This window comes from Oryzias latipes, chromosome 18 (genome assembly GCF_053564925.1).
Source record: "Oryzias latipes strain Hd-rR chromosome 18, Olatipes_Hd-rR_3.1".
Taxonomy (NCBI): Eukaryota; Metazoa; Chordata; class Actinopteri; order Beloniformes; family Adrianichthyidae; genus Oryzias; species Oryzias latipes.
Window position 1 is genome coordinate 28,549,654 of NC_136254.1, and position 17,371 is coordinate 28,567,024.

Here is a 17,371-nt window from a genome sequence, read left to right on the forward strand (position 1 = left end):
ATTAAAGTTTGTGTTATAGTTGTTGATGGCACAGTTGTTAAGGAGAAAACTTTGATTTGAAACTTCCTGTCATAAACTCTGCTGACCCCTGCTTTAAATGAATAGTAGCCACTTTCTAAATGCAAAAACAGCAAACTATATTTGGCTTTGTGAAACCCTGTTCTGCAGTTAAATTATTGGATCTTGTGTGACACCAGTAAAAGTTTTAACATTTTTTCCTTTTTTCTCCGTCTTTTTATTTCCACACTCAACTCTACAAAAACACCCTCAACAACCAAAGGGCCTAGTAAGTCAATCCTTTCTCTGAATCTTTCTTTTTTAATGTGTCTTGTCATACATGTCTCCCTTGTTAAAATAATTTGTTTGGTATTTTGTAAAATTTCTGACCTACAAAGATCTTTTTTGTGTGTTAATCAGACTATGTCGTTGGACTGGACATGGGATTTAGGTCTTTTGGTGCAATGACTGAAGCTGAAGTGCAGACAGCCATTGAAGAGGTAACACTTCCATTTATATTTTTTAAAACCGCTACCAATGGATAGTAATTAATATATATTACCCAATTTCCCAAGCTGGGATCAATTAAGTGTCTTTATCTTTATCTTATTTATTAATGTCTCATATTTGATATTATTCACTATTAGTATTCAAATTGTGTGTCTGTGTGTTTTCTGAGTTGTTTTTTCTGTGTGTGTGTAGTTTCTTCAAACATATGGACTTTCACAAAATGTGTTGTCTATAAAAGTTAAACCTGTGCAACCGTGAGACAACAGGAAGAGGATTTTCCTTCAAGACAACAAAACCTGGAGAGTAAATGGAACAAAAATTTAAGCAGTTAGGGAATAAAAACTTTTTGACTTTATTTCTGTACATTGAGACACCTTATATAAAAAGACTCAATAAATAGATTGTGTAAATAATGTCAAGTGCTGCAGAAATAAAGCTGATTGAAGCTCTTAATGTCAAACCTATACTTCCTTTTTATGATAAATACTAAAGCCTCCTTTTACTAAAGTTATAGCTTCTTTGTGACTTTACTATGTTCTTGTTTATTTTTTAACATTTTTATATTTTTGTTAAAAAAAAACTTCAATGTAAATTTAGCCATAAAACACACAGAGGAATGACTGCCATTATAAAGGGGTTTTCCTTAAGACAATATTTTAATCCTTTCCTGATTTTCCAGTTGATTAAAAACATAGTAATATGTTTAATATAAGGTGTATCAGTTTTATTGTAACAATGTATATTAATGTTCATATTGGTTATAACATTTTTCCCCTTTAAATGCATTTTATTGTTCGTTTGGGTTTGGATTTTTTTCATAAATTTCCATCTGCAGAATTTTGGTGTAAACTATTATTAAAAATACTAAATAAAATTGTTTTAGAGAAACAAACTCAACTTTTTGCTTTTTTGTTTTAGCTCATTACGCTTCTATTGTTTGGTTAGATGAAACTTTAATTGATGTATCTGAAAAAGGATTTTTTGTTTAATTAATTGTTTTCAGTTCAAATCAACTTTAGCTTGACCTTAAGAACAAAATAGGACTTTTATTTTAATTTTATGTGGGGTACAATAATGAAATATTTTTCTTTTTACAGTTAAAAATAAGTATCAATGAATTCTTTTTTGTCCTGTATTTTTCAATAGCAGAAAAAGATTAGACATGTTTGTCTTTTTATTATGAAAGCCCATTGGAGAAGATGCAAAAAGTCTTCAAAAAAAGAAATAAAGAGCTAAAACTTTTTTGGCTACATAAAGTGAGGGTGAAGCGTTTTTAACGTCACTCGTATCAGAACTGCAAACATCAAAAAGAAGGGCATAGCTAATGTCAGAGGACTAAATAATTACTGTAGAGTTAATGCAAAAATTAATGTTGAGTGGAGTTTACTTATTTGGAATGCAGTCTAATTTTGTAATGCAATGTAAAGTAAAATAGGTAAAATCTGAGGACAGGACCATACCCCTGCCTCCTGAGACCTGAAACCCGCTCCTCCACAGCTATACAGGTCAAAGACACCAAATAATAAGAGGATTTAGGGATAATCACATTTTTGTTTCAATGTCTGATAAAAATAATTTTAAAAAAAACTTTGTAAATATTTGTAAAATCAGTATAATTAGTTCGTGGCATTTCACCAATCCACTGAAAGGGCAGTGTGTCCCTGTTTGACAGCTTCCTGTCTCTCTGTCTCCCTCTCCTGGTCACTGCTGCTAGTGCTGTCCTGTTCCATTCCACTGTTTCCCCTGGTTTTTGTTTCTACAGGTGTTGAGGATGAGGGCGGAGCATCCTGACACACCTGAAACTCATAACTTCTCCAGCAATAGCTATTTTATTTAAAACAGTAAAAAATGTAGTTATAATTTCTTTAACTGCAATTTTAATGTCCAAATGTAAGCTCTTACTAGAAAAGTTGGCTATTTGTGCATGTGCCTAACATTGTTTACACTAGGTATATAAATACTAAAATGTCTGAAGTGACAAATTCAATTCATTTGAGACTAACTTGAATACTTAGCTTTTTGTCTCAGTATTTTGGACTTGCAAAATTAATATATCAAAATATAAATAACCTTATTCCATGCTAATCTACGAATAAAAAAACTGACAAAAATGACTTAGATCAAAATTTTGATACCAAATAAATTATTACATGAAATTCTCTATACTTGTATATTTGCATGTTGGTAAAGTGAGTGGACTCTGCCTGGACAGGAAGAGAAGTTTACAGGAAAGTGTAAAGTTTTTCTGCTAAACGTATCATTACTTGTGTAATCCCACAATTCATGTGGCTTACTGCTCTAAAATAATTTAGTTTTAGTTCAGTCATTTAACAATATTCTCCAAGGAGTTCAGAATTAAGTTTATTTTATATTACATTTTAGCTTTCAATGTTTTTTTTATAATTTATGTCACGTTTTGAAAATATCCACTTTGTATTTGTAAAATCTGCTGGTTGTTTTTGATATTTGATGTCTGATTCTCTTGTAGCTAGTGGAAAATTATGATGGAAAATTATGGATGTGTTGTGTAGGGCTCTAGCAGTAATTCATAAAGGAATACCCAGTGTTTTTTTTTGTTGTTGTTTTTTTTTTTGCTTCAGCAGATACTCAGTTTCATTCAGAGAAAAGGCTCAAAGTTTAAAACAGAAAAGCCAAGAACACATTCTTTTAATTTCTCTATTTAGGGACAAAAGCTGCGTTTTAAGTTGACAGTTGGGGCTATGTTTTTGATGAGTTTATTCAGTCTGTCGGCATCTTTTGCTTTGATGCCAGCACACTACAGCAAAGAGGATGGTCCTCGCCATGACAGACTGGTAAAACGTGAAGCATCCTGCTGCAGACATTGAAGTACCTGAATCCAGATGGACGCCCAGGAACTTGTAGGACGAGACAATTTCTACATCCGTCCCACTGATACAGACTGGGGAGGGCGGGAACTTTCTCCTACTGAAGTCTATTACTATCTCTGTAGTCTTGGCCACGTTCAGCTGCAGGTAATTTTACGCAGACCACCTGACTAAACTCTCCACGAGGCTCCCGTCCATTTTCCACACACCCTACAACAGCAGTGTCGTCAGAGTACTTCTGAAGGATACATAGCTCAGAGTGGTACTGGAAGTCAGCTGTGTAGGTGGTGAATAGGAAGGGGGGTAGCATGGTTCCTGGAGGGGCTCCAGTGTTGCTCATCAGGGTGTCAGACACACAGCTCTGCAGTCTCACAAACTGTGGTCGACCTGTCAGGTAGTCCTCAATCCATGAGACCAGGGGGGCATCTGCCTGCATCTTCTCTAACTTCTCCCTCATCAGTCTCAGCTGGATGGTGTTGAAGGCTGAAGAGAAGTCAAAGAACATGATCCTCACTGTGGTGTTCGGCTTTTCCAGGGAGGAGTAAGCAGGTATATCAGTGCATCATCCACTCCAGCCTTGGATTGGTATGCAAACTGCAAAGGATCTTGGAAGGGGCTCAGAAGGGGTCTGAGGTGTGACAGCACCAGCTACTCCATGACCTTCATAATAGGGGAGGTCAGTGCTATAGGCCTGTAATCACCAGGGCACACAGGATGGTTCCTTTTTGGCACCGGGACGAGGCAGGAAGTCTTCCATAGCACTGGAATCCTCTGAAGGTGAAGGCTCAGGTTGTACAGGTGTGGGAGTACACCACATAGCTGGCTGGAACAGTTCTTAAGTACCCGAGGACTGATGCCATCAGGTCCAGCAGCCTTTTACTGGTTGAGCCTCCCCAGCTCTCTTCTCACCTGAATGGATGTGATGAACAGTCCAGTCTGGGGGATGGAGGCCATTGTAGATTCTGTGTGAGATGTCAACTGACGACACACTGTCCTTAGCAGATAAGGAAAGAATGCTGTTTGAACTGAAAACATCCCCAAAAGGTTCATTATGCGACGCCCCTAGAATACTTTTCAACTTTGTTCTGCTACATCCTACTTGGATTCTTAATAAAAGAAGCACGAGATGAAGCAGTCCTTTGAGAGAGACAAGGATGATGGGAGTCCTCCATCACACTTGAATTCTTCTTCCTTGTGCACAGAAACATACGTGTCGTGGTTTCTTATTGTGTTTTTCTTTATTGTCAGTTATCTAAGATTGCTTTTAGCACAAAAGCAGTCAGACCAGTTGAACATTGTGTGGGTGTAGACTGTCCATCCATCACTGAGCTGCTTCCCCATCATGGGAAGGTTTCTGTTCCAACAATCTGTCTGCCATGTGTTGAAGTTCAAAGAGCATTCTTTATTCAAGTGTCAATCGTTTTCTTTCTAGATTTTGGTTCAACCTGATTCAGTCGTGGGTTTCACTGAGCAAAACCTGAGGAGATAAAAAGATTAGCTCAACAAATGAGGCAGCACCAATTTCAAGTCATCTTGAAAACATGTCCTACTTGATAATCAACATTTACTAGAACTCTTACTTCCTAACTACTAGTTACTAATAATTTAAAGAAACTGAGGGGGACAGCAGCAGGAACAGAGTTGTTGTATGTTTTAACAAAACTATCTTTTGTAAAACTAGATTTTTTTCTTTACTACTGCAACAATGACACTTTGCGTTTTCTATTAAAAGCAGAGCAGACCAACAAATATTCATCTCAGCACGGATTCAAACACTTTGATATATAAGTAAGAAAACACTGTTTTATTATTTAATTAATTATGGCTTTAGCTCAGGCTAATATCTGCTTCATAGCCTCCGTGTTCACTGAGCGTTTTTCTGCTGCAATAAAAAAGGTTTTACATCTCACTTTTCTCTGAAGTATCCTGTGTTTATAGGACATAAATGTAGGTTTGTATTCTGATCTGTCTTTTGAATTTGACATGCAGACAGGCACTGAACGCTGTGATTTGGAAGGAACACGGCTAGCATGTTCAATGGAATGTTTTCAAGTTTCCATGAAATAATTTCAAAGATGTTTAACAAAGTTGGCACTAAAAACATGCAGAGGATTTGGAACCTGATTTGCTCACATTGAAGGTTGAAGGTTTTACCTTCATTCTAAAATTGAAGGTAAAATGAATGAAATGAAGCCTTAAAGAGAAAGTAAAAGCGTTGCTCATTGTTGAATATCAGTAAATGCTGCACAAACAAAACACAATGCTGGTGGTTGTGCAACCAGGATTTAAGCAAGGTTGAAGGAAAAGATATGCAGCTGAAGGCACAAAAATTTAGCTGTTGAATTCCTTTTTCAAATCCTCTTTTGTTGCCTGGATTTTCAGTTCAAGTTGAAAAGAAAAAAAAAAGATGATTTCTGTGACTTTAAACGTGGAGTCGTTGTTGGTGCCAGACGGCCTTGTCTGAGTATTTCAAAAACTGCTGATCTGCTGGGATTTTCACCCGGAACCATCTGTAGTGTTTACAGGGAATGGTCCCAAAATCAGAACAAATCAAGTCAGAGTCAGTTCTGTTGGCGGCAGAAATGTCTGGTTGATGCCAGAGGTCAGAGGAGAACGGCCAGACACCTTTCACTTGTTTAATGAAAAGTAACAAAATAAAAAATGCAATAGGAATGTATGAATGTTTTTGAATAGAAAATAACAAAAGCACAAGAAATAAACTATCTCACAGTTTGACAAATGTAATGCCGTTTCAACAGATATTGTCAGTACACCTGCATACAGATTAAATATTATAGTGATCATCACTAAAACTGGTTAGGCCTGTAAAACACATACTAGAAAGTTTGCTTGCATGATAAGGTTGGCTGCTTCTTGATTGTTTGGAATGTGCTCTTCGGTTTTTTGTTCAGTTCTGTTTTCTTTGTTGTTGTAATCTTCTGTTTTTGACCTTTTTTCTGTCCTTGTTTCACAGTTTGTCCAAGTTTAAGTTTGTTTATTGAAGTATTAGAATTCTTACACCAAGCCTTTTGCAGATTGGATCTGTACACCACCCGTTTGTGACAGTATTTTTCGCACTTTTTCCAACCAAATCTCTCCATCTTCTTGCAGTGGAAGTACATTTTATACATAGATCTTGTGTTTAGCTTCAACATGAGGGTTCATGGTATTTAGTCTGGCTGTCAAGTAACAGTGCAAACTGTCATAACAAATGAGAATCAGCAAGAAAAGCAGAAAATACAAAAGGTCTAAAATTCAAAAGATAAAGTGAAAACTAAAGATGTAAAAAAATGTTTAAATGTAATTAAAATGATGTTTTTGTATTTCTTACCCATTCTGGCAGAAGGGCTACATAGGTTTAGTTGTCAAACAGTTAATAGAAAACTTAATCCACATTTTCTTAAAGGGAAAAAAAACACCATTTAAGCACTTGGACAGAAATAAATATTTAAAAACAAAATAATAAATTATAAAATTATAGCTGTTTTAATAGAAAGACTCGCATTTTTCATACAGTTTGCAGAGAAATATGCAGATAAACTTTTCAGCTACACAGCAGTTTCAAATAATAAAGACAAATTAAAATGACAGACAAAAACATTTAAATACAGTATGATCAAAGTATTAATGATATTAATTTTTAACAAATCCAAAATAAAATTGCAGGCAAAGAGCTGTCATTTTGAATAGTTTTTAATGTTTTAAATACAGTTAAGATGCACATAAACTAATTTAAATGCCTCTTAAGGCTAAAAGTTCAATCCAACTCCATTAAATTTAAAAAGAAATAAATAAAACACAAAAAACTGACAGTAGATCTTTTTTTTGTTTAGTCTCTTATTTTCACATTTTTCTTGTACCTCAACTGGTCATCAATCCAATTTAACTCACTCAGAGTTTTTGGTGCTTAGTCACTGTTCTTACCGCTGGCATTTAACCCATTCATGCCTGAATTTATTTCCAATTATATAAGACAATATTCTTCTTTTTTTTTCTTTTTTTTAAGCTGACAGCTTTTGGCAATAAATGGTGAAGGACCCAAAATGCAGGAGACTGGACTTATGGTAAAAACTCAAAGATTTAGCAAATAAAGTTAAACATCTAAAACCCAACAGACTAAAGGGAAAAAACGTAATGAAAAGCAGTTGACCTAACCAGGATGAACAGAAAACCAGATACTTAAACAGACTGAAGATGATAAGCTGAATGAAGACAGCTGGGAATCATTAACCTGAAACTGGTGCGATTGACAAGGTGACAACTGAAAACAGAACATGTATGCTAAATGCCAAACCAAAGTTCTCAGTTTTGTGAGTTATTGTGTTTTTCTGTTTTCTATCAAAATACCTCAAAGCAACGCAACCAAACTGAAAAATATGCCCTTCAATGCTGCTGTTATCTGTTTTATGCTAGTAAAAGCAAAATGGAGAACTTTTTTGGAGAGCTCATAACCTGTCAAAAATACAAAATAATAGATCAGTCAGTTTAAATACAAAGATTTACAAACAAGGAGAAGCACAGCAGACAGATTCAACTCCACATTTTAAATCTCAGTTGACATCAAAGTAGAGAGTAGCTGATCAAGTTTGGTACATTAAGGTCACAGCTAAAGAACTTTATTATGTATTACTTTGAAAGAGAAGAAAACTTTTATCAAAACAAGCTGTCAAAGTTATTTAACTTTCTTTTTCAAGCGTTAAGGTGTGCCTTTCTCATTGAATTATCTAATTAGACTGTAACGTCTTTATGGACTAAAGAATGCTCCAACCTGTCAAGTCACATGGTTTACAGATCAGCTGGTAAAAGATCAAGTGGTAAAAGTGATCAAGAAGCACTTTACTGAGGAGTTTTTGCATAAATTTAGCATTAAAATTGTTAACCCTTTGAGAACAAATGTGTCTGAAACAGTTATTGAAACAATCAGAAGAGTTACTGAGCACCAAAAACTCTGAGTGGGTTCAGTTGGATTGCTGGCCAGTTAAAAGATGAGACCTGAAGCCATCTTGAACAGTGATGTTCTTTGAAGTAGTATTTTACGTTAATAGCGACACACACCTCATAAATACAAAGTAATTTAATAACCATTATCTGGCTAAATTCTCAATGACTGAGTTCTTATTCTAAGACTAGAAAATAACTGCAGATTGTCTTTCTGACTAAGAATTATTGTCTGTTTTTAAACTAAAAACTAGTCTTCTTTATCTGCATGCATCTCTGCACACTGCATAAAAACTTCAGAGTTTTTAAATAAAAACACCCACATTATCCCTGGCTTGCATTAAATAGAAAAGCTTGGACTCGATAACAGAGGTGTCCAACTGCAGTCTCAGACAGTTGGTGTCCTGTTTGTTTTTTTAGAAACCTGCCCACCCACTTCTTGTTGTCCGGAACAATTTGTGTTTTGTCAATTATAGAAGTTCAAAGCAGAATATATTATTGATATATTATTTTTAATATTTTACTAAACTATACAGAACATCAGCCCTTGAATAAAGTTTTGACAGATGTGGATTAAAGGGTTTCAATTACTAAATGTCTCGATGTGTAGATTTCTTTAAATGTAAATCTATAGTCTTTATCACTTCCTCTTTTAACTGTTATGTTTGCTGGACCGTGGAACACATCAGAAAAATGTTCTAAAGTGACAATGTGGTGTTATGCATTAGTAGAAGAAAGAGTTTGCTGCACTTTAGAAAGCAAAAGTAAAAAGATTTTTTTTTTTGCTGTTCAGACTGGATTGAACACATTCCTGTCAAAACAAACAGGAGTCATTGTTTTGGGATGCTCCTATAGAGAGAGATAGCATAAACTTGGCCCCGCCCCAAACAGGAGATCTTAAAAGGGGAATAGTCATTGTTGGGAAACAAACATCACACAACCTCCTTATAGAATATGAATGGTTGGAAGCACTGTCATTTCAAATAGGAATATAAATAATACAATGGTAAGTAACTTTTTTTCTTTTGTATGTCTACAGACTTTTGTATAAAAAATCTCAAATGCGCATAATTTAAATAATTAACTGCATGGAGTTTCAAATGTGCTTCTTTTGCCAAGGTTTGAATCATGGATCTCTGGCTGTTTGTATGTGCGCTAACAGGTTTGTTTAATTTTTTAATGATTTTGATCTTTTTAATATTTTTGTAATATTCGTATTAGTATTAAGTTGTAGTAGTAATATTGACATTTCTAATACAGCAAATACTTTCTGATGAATTTCCTTATAGATAACAATGCTTGTCATATGTGAGAATATTACATTACTACATACTTTTGTAATTAAGCACTTTAGCTATAATTTCTTTGTTGCTGTTTGTGTAAATACAAATTTGTTTAATTTTTTGAAAATCATTTTTATCTTTTTAATCTGGTTTGTTCCTTTATAAGATATATTAGAAGCAGATATTATTCACATTTTTTAAATACTAAATACATTTAGTAAATACTGCATGATCAATGTAATTCTAGGCTGCATTGCTTGTCATTTAAAAGATTTACACAGTAGTTCATGCATTTATATTTTTCAACTATAAAAGTTTTTTAAACTCATATGTAAACACTAATCTATAATTTTGAGTTTGGGAAGTGGGCATTTCTGAGCAACAGTGTAGCATAATCCCCAACAAATATACATTGTTATTAGTAATGGTCAGCTGCAGCAAGAAAGGGTAGCTTTTAGTTAATGAGAGGGACTGAAATGAAATGGTGAGGTTACAGGGAGGCGAGGTGAAGACGATGAAGGACTTTAAGTTCAACAGTCCAGAAATAGAGAGTGTGGGAAAGAGATAAAGAGGTGTGCCCAAGCAGGTTGGAACAGGTGGGGGAAGGTTACAGGTGTGATGACTGACAAAAGACTGTCAGTGAGAATGAAAAGAAAGGTGTAGAAGGCTGTGGTGAAAGCAGCATTTTTGTTGCCTTTTAGTTGTTTTTTAGGTTCTCTGAGAATAACCAAGCTGGATTGGGTCAGGAATGAGTCCATCAGACTAACAGCTCATGTTAGATGTTTTGGGGATAAATACAAGGAAAGCAGATTGAGATGGTTTGTTCATGGAAGTCCTTCCAGGTACTTGGTGAGAGTTGATGGACAAAAAAGATGTAGTTGGATAGAGGCAGAAAAAGCACTTTGGAAACCCCATAAAAGCGTAATTTTAAACGTGTCCTTGATGATTTCAAAGGGAATGGCTCAAAGAATTATATTAAACTTAAGTCACAATTTATTTCAGCTCCGTGATTAAAAAAAAATCTACACAGTTTCATCCATTTTTTTAAAATTTCTTACCAATTTACAAGTTTAAAAAAAAGTTGTCATTGTTAAGAAAAAATAGATGGCATCAGAGGAAAAATACTTTCATTGAAGCATAAAGTGGCAGCGGAATCCGCTCAGACTGGTTTGAGTGGAGATTATGGTAAACAGAAATTTTTAAAGTACTCAATAAAGAGAAGAAGTAACCTGAATTGCAGGCATTTTCCTATTTTAATCAAAGACAAATAATTATGTCTGACAACCTGGATTTTAAATGGCAGCCATAGTAAATTTAAACATTTTTTTTAAAAAAGATATTACTTTGCTTCTATCATATTTTAATTTAACGTTAAAACTAATTAATCAGTTGTTTACATTTCAAGAACCAAAGAACCACACTGTTCACAAATGTTCATGTGTGAGTTTATGTCATGTACATTTAGCTGAAAACCATCTTTCAACATTTCAAAAACGCCCCAAAGGCTGTGTTCTGTTCACAAGAATGCTGGTTTCACAGGTTACTACTATAGCAAAGTTATGAATAACACAATATGAAGTGTAAAAAAGGATTTCTCCAAACAAGTTTAAAGGAAGTAACTCAGATGGACAGACTGACTGACTTACATGCCTACATGCATATTTTATTCCTTCCTGCCTTATTATTGGTTCCTTGTTTTGTTGTACTTTGTGGTGAAACTGCTGATAGAATAGAGACAATGGGTGGAGTTAACTATTTGGTTGTCATGCATTTTATTGACTTTTTAATGTGTCTGCTTTTAATTTGTCTTTTATCTGTATTGGACCTCCACAATAGTTTTTTTTGCAAATTGCTATGTAAGTCATAAGACAAAAAATTTTCCCTAAAAAGAAAGCAACGTTTAGTTAAAAAAAACTTAGCAAATAAATTTGACAAAAATATCCTGATGAAAATGAGATGCATTCAAATTTCTTTCATGTATTGTGTTTCAGGAGCACTGCTTAGTGTTTCCTTTGCTCAAACTCATCAGTTCTACTTTGTGAACACTGAGCTGAGCTGGACAGAATGTCAGAGTTTCTGCAGACGTGAATACACTGATCTGGCCACCATAGAGAACACGGCTGATGTTGGGGCTGTTCTAAATACTACATCAAACTACACAGGTGATTTCTCAAAATATAGATCTACACATTTAGTTTGCAATACATTGTTACAAACATACATTAAATATGCAAAGTATGGCTAAAAGAATGATTTACCAGTTTTACCAATTTTTGAACAGGCAAGGTTTGGATTGGTCTGCACGATGACTTGGAGAACAGCTGGAAGTGGTCCTTAAATGACAGCAGCTTCTATATGGAAAGAGAGCAAACCTTCAAAAACTGGCAACTTAACCAACCAGACAACCTGAATGGACAACAGTACTGTGTTGCATATCTGAGTGGAAACTCATCCCAAGGCAACTGGGATGACCGTGACTGCAATGAAGAACATGGTTTTGTGTGCTACAATGGTAAGCTTTTTTCATACATATGTCCATGAATCTTCATCACAGAATCTACATTCTGATGTTCAAGTTATGCACATTTTCTGATAAGCTAATTTCAGGACAGCTGTGTTTAGTTGCCCTAAGAATAACATAAAACCAACAGGAAACCATGCTAAATCCTCTATGATTGTTTTATTTCTAATCAGTCCACATTGTTCCTTATTGTTTTAACTATATTCAGATAATTACATATTTCAGTGACCAACAGTACATCAACGTTACATCCAAAATCTTTGTTGTAATCCTCAGTTCTAAGAAAACAATTGGTGACTGTCCAAAGGAAAACCACCTCAATGAAAAGACAGGAAGTAGAAATAAAAACCACTGTCTGACAGATTGACTATCTGCTTTGACTTTATGGGAATCAAAGAGGAAAAGAAACACAAAACACTAGAACTTGTTCAATTGTGTGAAGTTTGTATGAAAATAATTCTAGTACACTATTGGTTATTCTTTGCAAAAACATTTACAGGGACAGTAAACGGAACTGCCTCATTCGTTGTTGGTTATGCAACACTAAATTGGACTGAAGCCCAGAAATACTGCAGGCAGAATTTTGTTGATTTAGCCAGGTAAGATGCACTAAACCCATCAATAATGTATTTGTCATAAACAGTCACTTTAAACTAAGAAAAATGTGTCTTTTTCTGCTTATATGATGCTTCATGTCCCACAGCATTTGGAATCAAACAGAAAATGATGTCATCAACAAGCTAGCAAACGGTAGTTGTGTGTGGATCGGTCTGTATCGTCATAAAGTGTGGTCAGATGGGAGCAACACAGTCTTTAAACATTGGGCTGAAAATCAACCAGACCAGGGGGACCAGAAGTGCATCGCTGCATCTCTCAGTGACTCAGGACGATGGTCGGATGAAACTTGTTCCCAGAGTTTTCCATTCATCTGTTATGGATCAAGTACTGCATTTACTTTTTCTTTAAATATAGTACATGTTGTTTATTACCAAAGGGCCCTCTTTAAAATTAAATACACATTTTCACTAAACCTTGCTAACCTAATTCATGAAATATGTCTTAAATTATGTATTTTTTAATAAATTAATAATCAGGATTATTTACCAACTTAGATAATTTTTAAGTATTTTCGAGCAATACGTTTTATTTTTTTCTTGCTTTATTTTTCACAAGCTGCATATTGATGAGAGTTTATGTGCAATGAATTTTCTAAACCAATACTATTTTAGGTTAAACAGTTTAAGCCTTAGTCGCATGCATCCATACAGGGGTTGACCTTTACGGGTGCAGCGGGTTATTGGGTTGTCTGGTCCTATGGGAGTTTGTAGAGAGAAGCAAACGCATCTTAATGTGAGTGCAGGTGTGTCTCACAGTTCCCTTGAGGCTCATACATGACCTAAAGGGATCTCATGAAAAAGTAGTGTACAATTGTTGTGCGCGTAGTAAGAGTATCATCAAATATTTGTAAGGCTTTCAAGTTGCACACACATATGACATACCATTGATTATATCATACAGTGCTTTCCTGGTCCCTTTACTCTCGTCATTAGTAAAGTAAGGTGTGGCCCCTTACTGAGCATGCACTGGGTGTGCAGGTGTTACATAACTTCCCCTGAGACACCTTTAGAAGTTCAACACAAACTACATTCTGATTGTTGGACGGTGGCCGTGGTGCAGCGGTAGGGCGGTTGACCCATGATCATAAGATTGCATGTTCGATTCCCGCCTAGCACACCCATGAGTCAAAATGTCCTTGGGCAAGATACTTAACCCCACCTTGCCTCTGGTGGGAGGTTGTCGCCAGTGTTCACCAGTTTGTGAATGTGTGTGTGACTGGGTGAATGGAGCTGTGACTGTAAAGCGCTTTTTGCCTTGAAGTAGGTAGAAAAGCACTAAATAAGTATCCACCATTTACCATCTTATTTCTAAGTCAGGCTCTGCACAAGGAGTGCACATTTGCATGTGAACAGCACTAACAGGCTTCTTGCGCAGTCTGTGGGACTGGGGGGATTTAGAAAATGTAAATCCATCAGACACGCCTGCTTTTCGTGTTGTATAAGTGTTCACAACGATCTGTTGCTCACAGCATGCCCGTAAAAAAAAAAAAAGAAAAGAATGCGCATGAACTTTTTCACTCTACAGGCTCACCAAGCGGCCTACAATCTTGGTATTTTGTGTTGTCAACCTCCGTGCCCCGTAAAGGTTTGCCCAGTTTATGCTCACAGGCTGCCCATATCCACCCTGAAGGACAGTTGTGACTCAGGCTTTAATTGTTGTAGAGAAAGATCACATGAAGCTACAGAATGACTTATGGTTTCAAGAGGGTTTTAGTTTATGACTTAAAATTCAATGTTCTGGTCAACTTGAGAGTAAATTTGATCTTTTGAAGAAAACACGACAGGCTTGCAGTGTAAAGCATTCAAGAAAACAAGTTTTTAAATGAATTGCAGTTTGCATTGTCACAGCTGGATGTCATGCTTTACAATATAATTGAACTAAGGAGGTCATTAAGATTGGCTATAATAGAACAGACATATAACACAGAGTAGAATATCTCTATTATTTAATAAATAACTGTATGATTTTCTTTTTCAGTTTTGTCAAATGCAGAAGGTTTCATACCATTTAGTCAAAATGAGACCAGCATCACTCTGCAGTGGAATAGAGGGAACAGCAATGATAGCTTTGTTCTCCAGTTTAATGGAACAGAGACAAACATCAGTGCTCCAGATGGAGATGGACCAATAAATTACACTGTTTCATCCCTCACTGCTGGAACCAAGTACACCTTCACTCTGCTTTCTCGCTCCTCTCTCACTAGAGTCAACATCACTGCAGCAACTGGTGAGTTATTTTACAACAAAATGTCAATCAGATTTAAATGAAAAAAAGCAACTGATCTAATAAAAGATGAAAATATTGTTTGAAAACAATTCTACAAAATCAATCTAAGCTTCACCCTAAACATTACAGACTTTACTTAAAAACCATATGCATAATAAGTATGTGTACAAAGTAAAAATATATATAAGAACACACAATAATCTTTTTCCCATATATCAGTTTTCTCATCGCTTAAGAGTCCTGCAGTACAGAAAAGAAGATGAATTAATGAAGAATGAATGAATGAATGAATGAATGAATGAATGAATGAATGAATGAATGAATGAATTTATTTGTTTATTTTTGATGGCCTGCTATCCACTGTAATGTCCTGATCGTGATCAACGTAATGAGCACCCCTGTCTAGAGGTTTCTGTTTGGTTTATAGAGGAAGAAAACCTGAGATTTTATACTGTAGATCAGTGTGTTTTTGATGAATCATCTGGGGACAAGAGGTAAAATGTCCCTATTGATGTCAAAAATTCTTTATTAAACAAACAGATTAATTGTTGTACCTTTGTAAAGTCTACATGTTGTCCAAAGAACAGGCAAGTGTCAATCACTGTCCCAGGGCATCTAAAGTTGTGCATGTGCGCCACCTGTTGGCCATTTATTCTAAGTGGTTGTTATAAGTCTGCTGAGCTTTTCCTTGAACGTCCAAAGTACAGCTTTTTTATTTTTTCTGTTGAGTTCAAAGGAGCTTCTTTCAACGTTTTGGACTGAATGTAAAGTTCTCTATAAGTACTCTGTAAGTACTTTACAATTATCGTCTTCTCAAGTACGTTGTAGGCAAGGAAGAGGCACAATCCAATGGGTCAAATGAAGCAATTTTAGGCTTAGGAGTTCCCCTGCCACAAACACACACACACACACACACACACACACACTCATTTCTTGTTACATGCATGCAGGGGTGTTACACTTACAACTCCTTAAAGAGATATATCCTGGATAGTTAACCACTGCATGTTTGGTCTTTCTGTCCATCTTCATATTCAAGCCCTGCAATGCTTCTATTAAAATTCATTACAAATTTTTTTAGCTTGTCCTGTCCAGCAGCTAAGCAAACAAATGAGAACTGAAGGCATCTTGTGATGGACAGATTTTACTGTTACAAAAAAATTTCTTTAAACAACAGTTTAAAGAAAATGTTTTTCTGTCAGCTGGAACCAGTCTGGTCATTCTCCTCTGACCTCTGGCATCAATAAGGCATTTCTGCCCCAGAACTGCTGCTTACTGGATATTTTCTCTTTTTCTGACTTTTCTCTGTAAACCCTAGAGATGGGTGGGGATGAAAATCCCAGTAGATCGGCAGTTTCTCAAATACTCAGACCAGCCCGTCTGGCACCAGCAACATTACGACATGGACCCACTGAAGCTGCGCATGGTCAAGCTCAACTCCCAGCACTTTGACAATTATACTTGTCAAGCAATCTTCCAACTTTCTGTTTTCCAGTTTCTTTTTCAAATCAATTAATTGTACAGGCCATAAGCTTGACAGGAAAAACCATTGTCACAATAGGTTTTCATATTAAACTTTTATTTTCTGATCAAACATTAAACTACAGCAGTATTTTTGTTTGTTGCTCTTCTTCTTTTACTGTCAGCTCCTCAAAATGTAGAGTACTTGAAAGTACTTGGAAAAACTGATACCAGCATCACTCTGCAGTGGAGTGAGGTCACCAATGCCAGCTACATCCTGCAGTTTAACAGTGAATCGAGAACAATTCCTGCATCTGGAGATGGACCAGTAACTTACACAGTGGTGTCTCTGAATGCAGCGACGGAATACATATTTACTCTTTTTACTGTGTTTGAGAATGCGACAAGCTCTGGAGTACAACTAAGAGTTGTTACTGGTAAGTGTTTTTTCTCTTTAGTCTTTAAAGGGAAAACCACTTTTATAAAGTATATACAGACCCTTTCCAATATACTAGGATATCGTAGAAAAGTGTATTAATTTCCATACTTCCATAAAACTTGTAATTCTGGTGGTATGGACAGGGGCCAGGTCCTGGCAAAAGATGAATCTCTGCCCACATCCTGAGCAAAAAGAATCATAAAGTTTTCTCAAACATCAAACAAGACCTAGAAAATCAAATACTAAATACTTAAAATGAATTAAACAGTGGGCCCTAAATCTATATTCTATCATGTCTATTTTTAATGGAAGAATGAAAATGAATATACCTTTTCTCAATATTCATTTTTTTAAAGCTCTGTACATACTTGATGAAATACTGCACCATGTTTTTTTAAACTTATGTCTCATTGATTTAATTTTGTCTTTTCGTTTTCATTTAAATGTAGACTACCAGCATCGTCCCTGTGGACAGGGGTTTTGTCCTTCTGACCACGTCTGCATCAATGTCAATGGAACTTTCCAATGTCTG

The 17,371-nt window shown here is 35.6% G+C and overlaps 2 protein-coding genes and 1 long non-coding RNA gene across 3 annotated transcripts in view; all 3 read left to right on the top strand.

Annotated features, from left to right (window-relative positions):
- LOC144987173 (uncharacterized) overlaps positions 1–17,371 on the top strand; it is a 75,697-nt gene that overhangs the window by 52,956 nt on the left and 5,370 nt on the right. The gene's annotated exons all lie outside the window — the stretch shown is intronic.
- LOC144987179 (uncharacterized) lies at positions 187–1,399 on the top strand. The gene is made up of 3 exons (XR_013651050.1): positions 187–286; positions 418–497; positions 700–1,399. It is a non-coding gene; the product is annotated as an uncharacterized LOC144987179 (long non-coding RNA).
- LOC110017058 (macrophage mannose receptor 1-like) lies at positions 9,175–17,039 on the top strand. The gene is made up of 8 exons (XM_023965788.2): positions 9,175–9,297; positions 9,411–9,453; positions 11,566–11,736; positions 11,856–12,086; positions 12,595–12,694; positions 12,799–13,037; positions 14,691–14,939; positions 16,586–17,039. Exons 2-8 carry the CDS (start codon positions 9,420–9,422, stop codon positions 16,936–16,938), a joined length of 1,377 nt encoding a protein of 458 aa, XP_023821556.2. The 5' UTR covers positions 9,175–9,297; positions 9,411–9,419; the 3' UTR covers positions 16,939–17,039.

Excerpts from the sequence above, each read along its gene's own strand:
- LOC110017058 (XM_023965788.2), top strand. The coding sequence starts at position 9,420 with ATGGATCTCTGGCTGTTTGTATGTGCGCTAACAG. Across the intron at positions 9,454-11,565 it reads GTTTGTATGTGCGCTAACAG|GAGCACTGCTTAGTGTTTCC; the intron begins GTTTGTTTAATT and ends ATTGTGTTTCAG. Across the intron at positions 14,940-16,585 it reads CAACATCACTGCAGCAACTG|CTCCTCAAAATGTAGAGTAC; the intron begins GTGAGTTATTTT and ends TTTTACTGTCAG.